This window comes from Arvicanthis niloticus, chromosome 17, assembly GCF_011762505.2.
Source record: "Arvicanthis niloticus isolate mArvNil1 chromosome 17, mArvNil1.pat.X, whole genome shotgun sequence".
In the NCBI taxonomy this organism is placed as follows: Eukaryota; Metazoa; Chordata; class Mammalia; order Rodentia; family Muridae; genus Arvicanthis; species Arvicanthis niloticus.
In genome coordinates this window covers 21,081,196-21,098,007 of record NC_047674.1, presented here as the reverse complement: position 1 = coordinate 21,098,007, position 16,812 = coordinate 21,081,196, and the positions used below count along the sequence as shown (strand labels likewise).

Below are 16,812 nucleotides of genomic sequence, written 5' to 3'. Positions count from 1 at the left end.
CCTAAGTCTTGGAATACTCAGCTCAAAGTATTTCTCTACTCTTAGTGATTTTTTTTTGTGGCATGTTAGTTATTTAGGAATACATCAATGTTCATACATCTGCAAATCCCCAAATCTCCTTCTCTTATTGATTGGTGGTTTGATTTCATTGTGTTTTAAAAACAAACCACAATGCAGTATATATTATTGAAACACTTTTGAAATTTATTTGGACATTTTTGTGATCTATCACATAATTCATCTTAGAGAATCTTACATCCGCAATGGAGAGGAGTGACTATCTTATTTCTGTTTAGAATGTTCTAGAGATGTCTGTTGTCTAGTTGGTTTGGGGTGCTGCTTGAGTTCTCTAGTTTTTTGGGTGGGTCTTTAGCCCACTTTTTCTGACAATTATTGACAAGTATGGAGTGGTAGTCTTTAACCTGTATTATTGAAGATTTCTCTTTCTCTTTTCAGCTGTGTCAATTTTTATATCATGTATTTAGTGATACAATTGCAGTATGTTAATAACCTTCATGCATCTATTTCTATAATCTTAAATGAATAAATTCTTTAATAATCTGAGACTCCCTCCTTAACTGAAACATTATCTATTTGTTTTATTTACAACCTAACATGTGTAGTCCAGGGCTAGCAAACCCCCGTTGTCTTTTATTTACTTTTGTATTTTTGATTCTTTTACCGTTTAGTTTTCTCTAGTTCTCTATATGTTATCTATGTCTTATCATACACTAGAGATTCTGTAAGGAGCAGGCCCTTAACAGGACTGACTCCATCTTGTAATAGGAAAGAAAACAAGTTTTGAAGTGAAGTTGTTTTGAAGTGCTGTGATAACCAGAAGTTGTTCGAAACCTTATGAATCAAAACATTTGTGCACAAAAACAAGTTGTTTTGGATAAATATGATAACCAGCTGTAATGAAGTCAGAGCCCAGCAATAACCAGACCTGAATGGTTATCGGCCATTCACATCAGCAGTGACGTCAAATCAAGCATAAAAAAAAGGAGTCCAACCAGAGCACATCGTCACACACTGGTAGCCATGACTGCCTAATGTGATCCTCCGACCAAGCCTCCTCAACACCGGATCATTGAGATTCACCGACAACCTAAAGACCCCTTCGAGGTCAAGCACAGGTTTCCCGGTCATGCACCCTACGAGGTCAAATTAGCTGGAAGCCGCAGTCCAAGACCACCTTCCCGGACTCAGTACTGGAAACTGAAACCATCATAAGGACTCAGGTCATATAACCCATGAATGAATGATGTACTTGTTGCTATGCTTATTTCTTTGGTAATTAGCAATTTATTATTCGTGTCTGATAGAGACAAGGCATGGAATGAACAAGAAATGTGGCAATACCTTGTGGCAGTAGCTTTAGCATTGGTGATAATATATTCTTTGCTGTGCATCATTAAAGAGCAATTGAATGTCAAACCCTCCGTCTCTGGCGGTACTCTCTTCCCTCTCAGGGAGCTGATAATCTCATGGTCAATCCAGCGTAAGATCCCTGAGTGGAGAAGGATCGCTCCTCTCCCAGGGAGGATAATAAAACCTCACCGCGACCTGCTCGAGACAGATTCCAATATGTTATTATCATCATCACTACCAATTTCCAGATTGGCCATTTCTGACAGTATTTGTCCTCTTTCCTCCCTTAGACTCTGTATTAAATACATCAATACAAAGAAAAAAAAAAAGGCAGGATGAGGACTTTTTTTTGGCTGCAGGATCGATGAAAGACATATAAACACAAATGATTCTTAAGAGAAGTAGATGTAACATCAAGATGAAGCGGCCGTTTGAGGCTGGTATTTTCCATAATAGTTTGGGACACCTTCATCATGTTGTTTTTCTACCTGTTCTGGATGTCGGTCTAGAAAATCAGAATCTTTTATGACGGCTAAACACCAACCAGGTAATCATAACCATGTGCTGCAGCATGCTGGCATCCCACTTCATCTGTCCCCTCTAGGGCTGGCTGTAGGAAGAAAACTGTTGTCACGGATAGGAGTGTGAAATGACCCATTCCACTCTTTCTGAGGGGGGGAAGGGAAGGGGGAGGGAGAGAGAGGGAGAGGGAGAGGGAGAGTGGAGGGAGGGGAGAGGGGGAGGGGGAGGGGGAGGGGGAGGGGGAGGGGGAGGGGGAGGGGGAGGGGGAGGGGGAGGGGAGGGGAGAGGGAGAGGGAGAGGGAGAGGGGAGAGGGAGAGGGGAGAGGGAGAGGGAGAGGGAGAGGGAGAGGGAGAGGGAGAGGGAGAGGGAGAGGGAGGGGAGAGGGAGAGGGAGGGAGGAGGAGGAGGACGAGAGAGAGGGAAGGAGGGAGGGAGGGAGGAGGAGGAAGAGAGAGAGGGAAGGAGGGAGGGAGGGAGGAGGAGGAAGAGAGAGAGAGAGAGAGAGAGAGAGATTAAGTTAAGCCTGGACAGGTGCCATTTCTCACTAGTCTGAGCTGCATTTCTTCGTCCTACATCCAGAGGAATTGACAGGATTTGCTCCTCCCCTGCCCTCCCCAGCCCCCCACCTGACCTTCACACCTTCTCAACTGTAGGGAAAGGCAGGAAGTTTTCCCTGTGGGTTTTCTTTGTGATGACAGGAGGAGGCTGATTAATCAATGGGGGAAAACCCCGGGTGAGAACACGCCTTCTTGTGTACATTCCCGGTATTTTGCTATAAGTAGGGCTGCTGCTGGAGCAGTGGAGCACTCGCAGGGCCCTGGGTACCCAGCACTGAGCAGATCAACTCCTGGAGCTGAGAATGGCCTGCAGTGGCAAGCGTCTGCTCTTCCTTGCTTTGGCATGGGTACTGCTGGCTCACCTCTGCAGCCAGGCAGAAGGTAAGGGTGACTTTACCTGTTGGTACAGGAGACTTCTGTCCTCTGGACTTTATCTAGGGGGTCCCTGAGGACAGCAGCCTGCTCAGGAATATGTAAGAGGGACTGGTTGACTCATAGCTAAGAGGAAAGAGTCGATGCTAGCCATCAGATATCTTCTCTACCATCAATCCTAGCAGATGTGGAGAGTGATGGATGGACTTTCAGAGACACTTGGATTTCAGGAAAAGGCCCAAGTACCATTTCTGGGAGTGATGTGCCAGAGTGTGACCCTTTCAAGATACATGGTCATTCAGGAATGTGTAGAACATTTCCCTGCCAGCTTTTTTTTTTTTTTTTTTTTTTTTCCCTCCCAACCAAGTAATGTTAGTAAAGTTCATAACTTACCTTTAAGGTTCTGACTATGACAGTTGACCTTAGGGTCCCCATGAGGCCAGGAGGACATTGTTCTCCAACTTTGAGATAACATTTATCCAATATCTTACAGCAGATTACACTTTAACTTCGAGGAGTGCCCAAGTATTGCTTTATTAAATTGTTATCTGCAACAGGTGCATGGCTGGAAATGCTTGGTGAACTCTATGAACTGAATTTAAGTTCCATCAGCCAATCCAACAGTGCCGGGTGCTTTGGGCATGACTCCTAATGGCTACAGTTTTCTTTGTAGTTTTTTTTTTTTTTTTTTTTTTTCATAGTTCCTAGAAAGTCATAGTATCTTTGGGATTTCACTTCTGACTACCCAGTAGCTTGAAATTTGACTTCCCCCTATATTCTGAAGATGAAAGACTTCTCTGTGAAGATCTTTTATTTTTAAATGATGGTTGCAGGGATGAGTGTCCGTATTCTTGAGTGACTGTGGTGAAATGCCATGAAGTATCAGAATTTCTTACTAAAGATGGAGAGAAGCCATGGGCTTGTAAACTATGTTAGTTGAACCAAAACATCCCAGCACTTCAATTTAAAAAAAAAAAAAAAAGATAACTGGGAATTATATTAAAGTGGACCTCAAAGACCCCCAACTAGGTTTCAAAGACATGGAAATTTATTCCTATGAACTCAATACCTTTTATGTTTCTTTTAGCAGCAAGCAGCTTCGACTGCTGCCTCAAGTACAGACAGAAGAGTCTTCCTTTCAGAGCTATTGTGGGTTTCACAAGACAGACAGCCGATGGAGGGTGTGACATTGATGCCATCATGTAAGTTACTCACCAGTTTTAACTCAGTTTCTGTAGAAATCCATGGTAATTTTCAACGCATGCTCGGTGAAAAGCAAACACACTGCAAGGCTGACTGAACATAAACATAAACTTTAATTTTTGATTTTTCAGCTTTCACACAAAGAGGAAAATATCCTGTGTGCGCTGATCCAAAGCAGAGCTGGGTGAAGAAGGCTTTGAAACGCCTCAGGTATGAATCCCTGAAAGACAAGCAGTCTCTCTCCAATGATGAGGCTAAGGGAGCAGAGGGTGGATCATGGGCCCATTAGAGTTCTTCAGTCTAGTGACATCGAATTTTAGAAGGGGGATTTGAGTTAGATCATGCAAGTACAGATATATATATATATATACCCTGTGCAGCTGATAGTCACTAGCTACTTGATTCTTGTGGCAAACATGTTTCCTCATTATATCATTTATAGACTTCCTGACACTTGGTTGGTTGCTAAACCCTGAAAATTAAATTTAATTAAGAAGAGATCAGTGATTCTGGTTTATGTGAGTAATGTAGCATTTTACCAGTAGATGGTATCTGATATTACTGCACCACAGATACTAAACTTAGAGACCCTAGATAAGTGTTCACACCCCGTTCCTGTCATTAACTAGCTCATTTATATTGGACAAGGCTATCCTTCCTCAGACTCAAATTCTTCATCAGAAGATGTGATGTAGCAAAGCCATTCCTACCATCCGGTCACTCATTCACAATTTACATTTGTCCTCTTTTATTATAGCCTTAAAGTCATGAAGATGTAAAAACTGATGCTTTTCTGGGATGGAATTGGACACAGCCCAAAGAGGAAATGATCTCAGCTGGGGTTGGAGGCTTCACCTGCACAGCACTGCACAGACCTGATTTGTGTCTCAATGGACTTGTCCAATGGATGAAGTTGATTCATATTGCATCATAGTGTGTCATATTTAAGCTCACATTAGAGTTAAGTTGTATTTTATGTTATTTATAGAATTTTCTATGTTTAGCTATTTAATGTTATTTTCTCACAATCTATAGGGGCGCTTAGTAGAAGGTTTAATATTATGTTTAAGGGAATAAGTTTATATGGACCTTCTTGTCAACAATAAGCTATTGTAAAACTATTTAATGTTCTTCTGTGTATTTAATTGCTTCTTAAATTGATATGATTTCCTTATAAAACAGAAAAGAATTATAAGAATATATATTGAAAATAAAAGAACTAAAAGGTACTTGTTGATAGAGTCATATATTACTTACTAGTATGTATACTGAAGATGTTATTAAATCATACAACACACATAAGTATTTTCTGAAAAAAAAATGTATCTTCATTTAATTCTGCCTGGCTTTCCCCTTCTCTGCTCCTCATGGCCTGGGTTTTATCTATACAAGCAGAAAGGTTGCATTTTTGGAAATGGAAGTCATTCCCCCAACCCCCAATTAGAATGGCCATATGTTTGAGACCCACAGTCAGTGTTTATTGATATAAGCATTTTAGCATAAGTAAGTAGAACCATACACTTAGTGGCTGTAGAAAAACAACAACCATTGAGAAATACTCTGAAGAAGTCACTTGGCTCATCTTTCTATCGGCAAGTCTTTATCTCAGCTAGGAACATTTTTATACTTTTAAGTCCTGAGCCTCATTTAAAGCAGTTTTCCAAAGGAAAGCATAGGATGGTCTTAGAATCCAACTGCCTTAGTAGTCTGAGGGGACACTTAAGATGGCTTAAGCTAGAGAGAAGTTAGCAGTAAGACTCTGAATGAATGATACCATTCTGGAGGCTCACTGGTGAGCCTCCACAGCCCTCCAGATGGCCTTCCTCTGTTTCTAAAGAGCACTAAGGACCCTGCCCCCCATTGGCGGCCATGCAGATACAATAAAGTAAAATTATCTCTGTCTCTCTGTATTTCTATTTCTGTCTGTCTCTGTCTTTGTTGTCTGTCTCTCCTCTTTCTCTCTTCTCTCTCTTCTCTCTCTCTCTCTCTCTCTCTCTCTCTCTCTCTCTCTCTCACACACACACACACACACACACACTCCTGCAGTGCAGCTCAGAGGTGGGTCATTTGATAAAATGCCAAAAAATAAGTGGTCCAATATGCCCAGAAGGTATCTCCATGCCCAGGATGACCTTGAGTCATCAGGGAAAGTATGCCTAATATCCTGTTCATTAGTTCAGCCAGCCCAGGATTAGTCTCATTATGTGCCAAGCACTGTGTCAAGTGCTAGAGAGACAAGATGATGTAAGAGTTGGTAACTTGCTCAATGTGATGAGAAATAACAAGCAGCCTGGCTATTACAATGCCTGGTGGCAAGCACTTTAATACAGACAGTCATAGGGTATACCTGTACATCATTAGGGAGGGCTTCCAGAAGAACAGAAGCGAAAGGTTAGCCATATTAAATAGCCATGCTCCCATGTTCTTAGACTATAACCAAAGCAGTTCCACGTGGCTCAACTCAGCACATAAGGCATGGTATGAAAGACCAGTAGGATGTAGTCAGTTGAAAAGGGGTCAGCTCAGAGTGTTTGGAAACATCTGGAGCATGTTTTAGTTGACACAATATCTGAAGGTGGGTACCACAGGCATCCAGTAGGCAGGATCCAGGGATGTTAAACCTACTGGGATGCATAGAATACTTCTGGACAATGGAGGATTGTCCCACCTGAAATGTCAGCCATAGTCATGCACCCATGGAACAAGATTGGAAGGAACAGAATGCTGTAAGAAGGGAAGTGGGTGTGAAGTAGCAGATTAAGTAAGAATGTTGCCTTTACTAAGTACAGTGGTTTGAGGTGGTCATGGGCTTGACAGAGAACCATTAACAAGGCCAAAGCGGGGGAGGGGGTTGTCTCTGGTTATAGAGAAAAAAGAGATGAAGTAAATGGCAATTACAGATGCTCCAAAGAGTAAGAGATAATGAAACCTCAGTTAAAGTAAGAGCAGAGGGAAATGTAGAGAAGAGATAGGCTGATGAGTATTGAAATAGCCTAGATACATTCTTGGCTACTCCTATAGGTCACCCTTTCTTGGTACTGCATAGATAAAGAGAACCACTGTCAGGGGATGGAAAATGTGGGCATGTATTGGAAGGGTCACCAGGTAAGCCTTGTAGAGCCAGAAAAGGAACAAGTTTTATTGATATCTGGAATATGTTTGACTTTTTGGGATTAAAGCATTCTAACAACTATTAGGTAAGTTTCTGGACAGTAACATCTTCAGGACAGGTGCCAGCTTAACAGCCAGTAATAAAGACACACAAGTGATAGATACATGGGCCTACACTCATGGGTATATTAATCAAGCAAGCTATTTAGAAATAATGTTGGAATCATAAAGCTGGTGTGTTGAACTTGGCCTCTGATCACAGAAGGGCATCACTTTGCATCTTAAGTACTTATGCATTAGTTTATTAGACTAACCACGACCTTAAATCATGGATACTGTTTTTAGTTTACAGGTCTTTTTGTTTTTCATTTTGGAAAATGTATTTTTTCTACATACCTTTTATTTGAGGTATAATTTACACACACCAAAATATGTACATCTTACATATATAGTTGTTTGATGAATTTTCTTTGACTTTCATACATACTTGTTAGTAGCCATGGTAGCTTAGGGACAGTAAATGTTTTTAGCACCCAAGACTGTCCTCATGGGCTCTTTCATCTGCACAACCCAATGGTAAGAGCTATCTGGATTTGTTTCATAGTAGATGGCTTCTTGATCTCATACTCATAAGCTACAGAATATACTCTTTGGTCTCTGGCCTTTTAAAACAAAAACTAGAATCTCTGTCTTAACTTGCTTTTTAATTGCATGAATAATCCATAAATTCTTAGGGCCAAGCAACGGTGGCGACTGTATAGAACGATGACCTTCATCAGACCTTCAGGCCTTCAGTGATAATAAAAGGGGATGTCTTGACTTCTATCAAGATAGGCAGCTTTAGAAATTTGTTTTCCCTACTATGGCTTTGAGTCAATGCAAGCAAACACAGCATTTGTAAAGGACTCTGGCACAATGATGCAGTTTTTGACAACACTGTGCATAGTTGAAAGTGGTACCCTGGTCTCCACTCCTCTAATGGTTGCCACTGGTTTTGAAGGGCTGGCCCAAGAACATAGTTTTATATTTTATATTCCTATTTTCTCCTTCCTAGGCTAAATAACAATGCTTTGTTAACAATAATATGAGGAGTTGAAGTCTACTTAATCTTCATGTGTGGAGATGAGTTAGATTTATATATATTAGGATCAAGCTACCCTAATGAGCTCAATGCTTTACAGCCTGTAGTTCAGAAAAGACAGAACTGCTTATCTGAGTAGTTATAGCACTTGAGGCATCCAGACAGGATGGGATCCTGAGACTAAAAGGCTAAGGAGAGCCAAGGCAGGCTGGTCATACAATGTCTATCATATCTGTTCTTAGACTCCCTTCTAACATTTATGAAGACCATATTCTACTGGACTGATTTTTAGTTTTTAATTATTTTGTGTCAGGAATTTTGGAGGCCAGAGGTCAACATTGGGTGCCATCCTCTTTAGTTCTCTCTGGTATTTTTAAGATAGGGTCTTTCATTAATTGGTCTGAGTTCATGATTTGAAATAGACTGACCTGGTAAGTCAGGAGAATCTACCTGTCTGAATTGCACAGCATGGGACTTCTGAGTAATTGAGGGGCCAACTTTGAAGTCAGTGCTATGGATCAGAACTCCGGTCCTTATCCTTTCCCACTAAGCCATCTCCACAGCCAAAAACTGACACAAGATCCTCAGTTCCTAATGTGAATTCTTTGATTACAGAAATTTCTTTTGTCTACATTGGTTCTGTTTTGTGAGGGGAGTGGGAACTATGACCGTCTAATGGAACAGTACTGATAGGACTTCTTTATTAATGCACCCAACCCATCAGAATTATTTCAGAGCAATTTACATACATTTCAAGGTAGTGGCTGTCATAGTGAAACGTACCAAGGGTATCACTGTGTGTGTGTGTCTGTGTTCTTGCGTGTTTGTACTCTCTCCCACATTCTCAGGTGGTAGTGGAGAGTCAGTAATCTCTCTTTGTTTTAATGAGTGAAGACACCTTGGCTTTGGAGTTTTGTTGAATGCATATGAGGTAGATCCTGTGCCATTGTCCTCTGTAATAAGATAAAGTCTAGGGTGGTTGTGGCAGTGATCACTATCCTCTTTCATCACCCAGTTCCGGTGGTGGCTCCTTGTATTTGCTGGGTTGGGCACAATCTGATCTGGCTCTGAGATGCTACATCTCTCTGTTGAAAGGGCTTTACTTCCTTGGTTTCAACCCTCAGGACTCACTCATGAGCCAGACTGCTCCTCCACATCTGCCTAGTTTTGTTCCTCAGCCGTCCTCCACAGCTTAGCCTGACCTTGTCTGGGCCTGACACATCCTGTTCTTCTCCCTCCCTTGCTGTGAAAGTTAGCTGTACTTTCTCTGGATGCTAGAACCTGCCCGCACATGAGTCACTGTGGGTGCCAATGTCATTTTGAGTAAAGAGATGTTTCCTGTTTCACAACAAAGTGTAAAATATTGCTCCCCTGAGCCTAACCAACCACAAAAACCCCACCAACAAAATCCTTAAGTCCTAATTTATCCTCCTATTGAGAAGGACAAAGAGACATTTCCTAAACTCATAGAAGTGGCTTTAATAGTTAAAAGAAGGGCCAGGCATTCTTTGGGCCTTGCAGGTTCTGCCAGGATTTCCAGGGAATACTGCCAAGTGAGTAAGGATATGCTTACCACTGTTGGGTGGAAAATCAACATCTGTACACCAAAGCTCTTGTTCGTGATGTGTTAGTAAATATTATGTGCTGGCGTGTGTGCATCCAGCCTACTGAGTATGTATGTGAGCCAATGCTACAGAAGTGCCTGGCTATGGATGGGGGTTGCAAGAGGTAGTAGTCACCTTACAGAAGTTCTTTCATGTTTGAGATAGTGAAACCCAACAATGGACTCCAGTGAAGAGTGACAAGCCCTGTGCTGGCCAGTTCCTGAGGATAACTGCTACCATTCTTACTATTTGAATTCATTGGTACCAGCTTTGCTTGACACATACATCTGCTTTGTTTATGTTTTAATTCCATAAACTTCTCTAATTTATTGATTCTTCCCTGACCTATCTACCTAAATCCCAGAATGCAACACCGTATCAATTTTCTGTCCATATCCTTGATCCTCTTGGTCCCTTGTAACATGTCCACACTTCAGTGGTTTTCTTTTGGCTCGGTTTTGTTCATCTTCTTGATGCTCAGGTGCTTCTGGCCACTGTGTTCCCCTGCTATCTGTTGTCTGGTCTGGCTGTAATTTCATAGTCCTCCAAATTGGCTGGCATCAGTGTGCTTGACAGAGTGAAGATTGCATTGCACAAAATGAACAACACTACTAATAGTATGGGAAGAAGCCAGTACCAAATCTAGACTCAATTTTGCTTAAACAAAGGACAGAAGCATTGTTAAGAGCTGGAAGTAGGCTATTCTAGGCAATGTGTGTTTGTTAATCAGCTTTGTCAATAGGAGGGTAAATTCATCCTAATTTCATGATGAAACAGTTTTACATCTTGAGACAACACTGTCTGAAAAAACTAGGTTTATCTTCTAAGGCCAGAGCTAAGAGGTTAGAGTATTAAGTTTCTGTTTTTGATTTTAAAAGCTGACTTTTGGTTTCTAGAGAAAGTCATACCTGGGTTGTAAAATACAGCTTTTCAAAAATTTACATCTCAAAGGGGCAAGAAAAAAAAACCCACAAAGAAAGTTTTTTTAAATGTAGATATTCTTGAGAAAGTGGGCAATATCAGAATCCTGGAAGTGGAGTAACCTGCCTGAAGTTGAGTCTAGCTGTAGGAACCTGCAAGGCCTTGTGGGTACAACTGCTTTCTCAATGCTGTGACAAAACACACCACAGAAGCAGCTTAAGAGATGTATTTATTTTGGCACCCATTTCAGGAGATTTCAGTTTTCACCATGGTGGGAAAGGCCTGGTTATAAGTGTGACTCTGTCTGTGTTGCCCTGAATGTGAAGAAGTGGCTGGTCATATCATGGGTAGCTGACAAGGAAGTAGAGAGAGCTTCTGCACCAACCAGGAACAGATATACTAACAAAGTTGTTGCTTTGTAATACAGCTTTATCAGGTAGATCTACTAGGTAAAGCTCACTTCCCCAGACCTTCCAAAACAGGATCACCAGCTACAGACCAAGAGCACCAACAGTGTGAGCCAGTTATGGACACTTTACCGTGACAAGAAATGAATTCATATAAACCACAACAACTAATAAATATCCTCTCAAAGAGCTTAAGAGTTGTGTAGATAAAAGGCTAAAACCAAATTTGTTTTTAAAAATCACAGTTTAACCTGGGCTTTTGCTCTGTTGTATATATAGTTCTGAAAGCAGTGACTTCTTTCTTTCTGTGATGGTGGCTTCCCGTAGTAGAGTTCCTGCTGGGCTGACAAAGTGCTGCAGACTGTAGCAGGATACTTAGTCTGCTACATTGTATTCGCAGTGGAGCTCAGTGATTAGGCAGTAGAAGAGGAGGTGGAGCTGGGAGAAGAAGAGAGGAAGGGGAGGGGAGAAAAAGAGGAAGGGGAGGAGAGAAAGAAAGGAAGAGGAGAAGACGACTGGAGAGAAAGGGTGGGAAATGACAGAGGTGGAATGACAATGGAGGAGAAGGATGTGGCCTGGAAAAACCGCAAGTTATAAGGGATCAAGGTAGATGGGGAATAAAATAGGGTAGTGGTAAATCTGCCCAATTTAGGCATGCAATTTGTATTCATAATTATTGAGTGGTGTTTCCTTTGACCGGTCCTATTTGGGTTGGAGATTTACCCCAACAGCAGACAGTGTTTGTAATCTGATGGAGAGGAAGATTGGGAAATAAGAAAATGCCAGCACCGACACTTTTGCATCAGGCAGCAGGTTAGGTTTCATGACGCCCAATGACCTCACATTTAATAACCTTACATGACAGCCTTTGGGCTTCTACACTGGGTAGGTTGCCACACGAATACCTGGAAGCTTAGCATAATGTATCTGGTATTCTGCTGGAGTGATTCTTCCTCTATAGGTCTAGGGTGGAGTTGAATAATGTATTTTTCCCACCTTAATTATCTAAGGTAGGTTTCACATTCCAGATGTTTTACATCTAGTCCATATGTAAGTTCTTACATTTGTTATTTTGAAATTGCTTATTTTTTTGATGCTCATTTCCCAAACTCACATAATTTTGTCCATCTAAGTTTTATATGGGGAATAAAAACTGCTGTAGGTACTTTAATCAAGATAAGGTTTAGTATAGGGAATTGGTTATAGAAAAGTCACTAGGAAAGTGAGCTCACAGCTGAGATTCTTAGGGACAGTTCTAGAAAAGACTGATCCCTCACAAGTGCAGTTCTGAAGCTGAGTGTACCCAGAGGAGCTGCAGCCGCCCTGAGATGTGTGTCGTGGCACTTCAGCTGCTTCTCCATGACCAGGATCCGGGGACTGAAGATCTCCTTAGGAAGCTGAGGTAGGTGTGGGGTGGTAGCTACACTATCACCCACTGTGGCTTCTCCAGACATGGAAATCTAGAAAAAGAAGGGGAGGGGTGTTAAAAGTGATGTTGTCTTACTTCTGAATCTGAAATCTTTTAAAATTATCTTTTATCTTTTAAGACCATAATGACATCACTTCTCGCATCTCTTTTCTCCTCCTAAACCTCCATATGTATGCCTCTGTGCTGTCTTGCAAATCCATGGCTTCTTTTCATCAATTGTTGTTACATAAATGTATGTGTAATATATATATATACATATATATATAATGTATATATATATATATATATATATATATATATATATATATATATATATACACACACACACACAACCTGCTCAGTCTGTCTAATGTTACTTGAATGTGTGCATCTCAAATCTTGAAGCAGATTATCTGATGGCTGATCCTGGCTCATAGCCAACTGTCTAGCTGACAGGTCATTTGCAGATTGCTACAGTCAGCTTTTCAACTTAGAAAGCCAGGAAAAGAGAGCATGGAGATGTGCCCTTCCCCCAGGCCTGAACAGGTATGCAAAGTCATTTACCACAATAGACCAAGCAACTGTAAGACCTAGGAGAGGCATTGCATTACCAGCCTTGGTGCCTTGGAGCCTGCTAAGAAGAATGGACTGCCTGCTGAGCTAGCCTTGACACCTTGACTGCTATCTCCTTGCCCAGCCCCTGGGCTGAACCGAGAAGAGACTCTGGGGGGTGGGGCTTCCCCTTTATATATGAAAGCAAATTATTAAACTTCCGGGCCTTGATCAGAATACTTTGTCTTGGCCCCACGTTTCTCTCGCCCTCCATTCCCGTTCATTCCTGGGCTTCCTCTCAGGAGAACCCGGTAACCTATAGCTGCAGGCAGCTACATGGAGATAAAAGGAGCCATGTCCAGTGTCCATCATGGACAGAGTACAGAGTAGCCTTTGATGCTCTTTTCTGCAGGGCAAAGCCACTTGTCTGTCTGAGCCAGAGTCTGTGAGTCGGGAAGTGTCTAAAGGAAGCTGTGATGTTATCTCTGAAACACAGAAGGATGGAATCCATGGTCTGATCTTTGAAAAGTAATTTGATAATAAGATACCGATTTATTAGAGGAGTCTAGGACTAGGTGTTAGGTATGCTCACAGATGGAGATCGAACCTACCTCCTTTCACAAGGCAGGTGTGCGTTCTACCATGGAGGTGTTTCTCCAGCCTTCTTAAATTTTAAAACAGGGACTTGCCAAGTTCCCTAGGTTAACCTTGCCAGGCTGTCCTGGGACTTGAGATCTTTCACCTTTATCTTCCAAGCAGCAGGGATCTCAGGCATGTGTGACCAGGCTTGACTAATGTTTTATTTTACTTTAAATGCGTTTTAGTTTGCTGCTGCTGTATTTTGACATCACAGACTTTATTATGAGTTCATGAAGTTTTTATTTATTCCATTTTTCTCTGTTGAAATTTTTGAAAAAATAAAAAAGGTTAAATGCACAGAGGAGTAAGTGACTAACTGCCTATCTGCTAAGCTAGTGGTGGTTCTCAACTGTCTTAATGCTTCGGCCATTTAATACTGTGCCTCATGTCCTGGAACCACAACCATAAAATCATTTCACTGCTACCTCTTAACTGTAATTTTGCTTCTGTTATTAATCATAATGTTAATATCTGTGTTTCCTGATGGTCTTAGAGAACGCCTGTGTAAAGGTGATTCAACCCCACAGGATCATGACCCACAGGTTGAGAAACACTTCACTAAGCAGTTTTCATTGCTCACACATTTTACCACATTGCACTCCTGCCTGTGTGCTTTTTCTTTCTGATTATTTGAAGAGCAATGGTTATGCTTCCCCTCTAAGTGTTCAGCAGAAATGAAGAGAGATGAGATTGTCTTGTATAATCTGCACAATGCCACATCTAATAAATATAATTACCACTCTTTAATGTATAGATCTATATTTCACATCCCATATATGGGGCTCCACTCCTCCTCCTCCTCCTCCTCCTCCTCCTCCTCCTCCTCCTCCTCCTCCTCCTCCTCCTTCTCTCTCTCTCTCTCTCTCTCTCTCTCTCTCTCTCTCTCTCTCTCTCAGTTTTTTAGCTTTTCCAAATTAAGGTCCCACAATGACTTACACATTGCACCCATTGATGTAATCTAAGAGTTACACCCGATTTCTCTCATTATCTTTTAAAAAGCTCACTCTAACTTTTACACCGAATATTTAATAATTTTTAAAGCTTTCTTCTGTCTTTTGTATTATTTTCAAGCTAGAAGCTAATTCTATTAATTGTGTGCCTTTACATAGACATTTCTGACGTGATTTCCTGGGTGAGGCTTGGCTTGTGTGCCTAGCTCCACAAAGTACATGATGCAACCCTGTCCTACCATTAGTGATGCTAATCCGACTACTTGATAGGGTTGTGAAGGGAAGACCTTTCCATCATCAGGGAGGGGTCCCATTGATAAATATTAACCCACGGGGTGACATTTGAAGGCCACATCCTGCTTCCACCACGGTTTTACTGGGAGTTTTGTAGCTCAGGTAATTTTATGCTATATATATGCTATATATTATTATATTATTTATATTTGTATGTATAATATTTATAGCATATATTTATATATTTATTATATATTATATTAATATATTTGCATATATTTACATATAACATATAGTACATAATATAACATATAATATACAACGTAAAACATATAATATGTAGTATATAATATATAACAACATATACATAGTATATAGCTTATAATATATAATGTAATGTTATATAATATATAACAAATAATTGATAATATATATACTATACACTATACTATATACTGTATACTAGATACTAGATACTATATAATACATAAAACATAACATATATAATATATAATAAGTAATATGTAATATGTAACATATAACATATAAATATAATATATAATACATAAATATATGTTATATATACATATATATGTATAATGCATATAATGTCAGCATTTCGGTGACTGAGACATAGGTATTATGGTCTTAAAACAATGCTTCAGGGCCAGTGAGATGTTTTAGCAGCTAAGGGCCTTTGCTGCCAGCCAGCCCAGATGACTTGAGTCTGATTCTTCAGGCCTTGAGTACTGAAAAGGGAGTTTGGACTCTTGCAAGTTGTCTCCTGACCTCCACTTGTGCATGAAAAATAGGTAAATATAAAAATCCAAGGATAATAAATGTTTCACCAAAAGTAAATGATGTTTGAGGTGGAGGATATTGTTCTAAGTATGCTGATTTATTTGTTAAACAGAGAATATATAGTCAAAATTTTTATTATAAACCATACATTTGTATAATTATTATGGAGTAGTTGAGAAAAGTAATGTATAATAGAATTAAACCACAGAGTAAAGCTGTTTTTTGTCTTAGAGTTATTTGTTCTTGAGATAAATACCCCCAAAGGTTTTAGAAAGTGCTATGTTAAAATGTTTCACGAAGTATTAGATTTGATAAATATTTAGGTTCATTTCTTTCCTTTGCTTTACTTCACGGTTTTCTAATTTTTTTTCTTATTAAAAAGTTCAACCATGTAGAAACATTGATTTAACTGTCCTCTGGTGCTCACCAGGCAGCGTGACTACACAGTGTGCTGGGTGTGTGTCTACGTAATCGACGCTGAGTCTCCTAAGTCTTTCCAACTATAGACCCAGCATATGTTAGAATGAACCTCAAAATAAGTTGCAAAGGCCAATGCACACTACCTAAACAGTTCAACTTCTGGCCCAATATGTTATTTACAGTGTTGCATTTCTTTTAAGTATTAAAAAATAATAATAAGACATGAAGCATCAACATTAAGAGTACCATCTATCCTGACCCTAGACGTATCAACATACGTATCCTATAAGTATCCTATACGTATCCTATACGTATCCTATACGTATCAACAGTTCTGGAGGCAACAGTGGAAACAGATGCATTCTGGAAATCTACAGAAACAGAACCTGATCTCACTCTCTTTTTATATCTGCTCCTTCCCGCTCCCTCTTGTCCCCTGCCCCTTCCTTCCCTCATCCTCCCTTTCTTCCAGTTTGCTTTTCCTTTTTCTTCGCTCATCCTATTACCTCTCCTTCTTTCTTTCCTTCCTTCCTTCCTTCCTTCCTTCCTTCCTTCCTTCCTTCCTTCCTTCTTTCCACTTCTTTTGTGGGAAAGGGCTTGCTCTGTTGCCCAGGCTAGCCTTGAACTCATTATGTATCTCACACTGGCCTTGAACTCAC

At 40.5% G+C, this 16,812-nt stretch overlaps 1 protein-coding gene across 1 annotated transcript; it reads left to right on the top strand.

Annotated features, from left to right (window-relative positions):
• The first annotated feature begins 2,676 nt into the window (after window positions 1–2,676).
• Window positions 2,677–5,254, top strand: Ccl20 (C-C motif chemokine ligand 20). Its single transcript, XM_034522016.2, has 4 exons — window positions 2,677–2,831; window positions 3,910–4,024; window positions 4,157–4,235; window positions 4,783–5,254. Exons 1-3 carry the CDS (start codon window positions 2,753–2,755, stop codon window positions 4,191–4,193), a joined length of 231 nt encoding a protein of 76 aa, XP_034377907.2. The 5' UTR covers window positions 2,677–2,752; the 3' UTR covers window positions 4,194–4,235; window positions 4,783–5,254.
• Window positions 5,255–16,812: the final 11,558 nt, after the last annotated feature.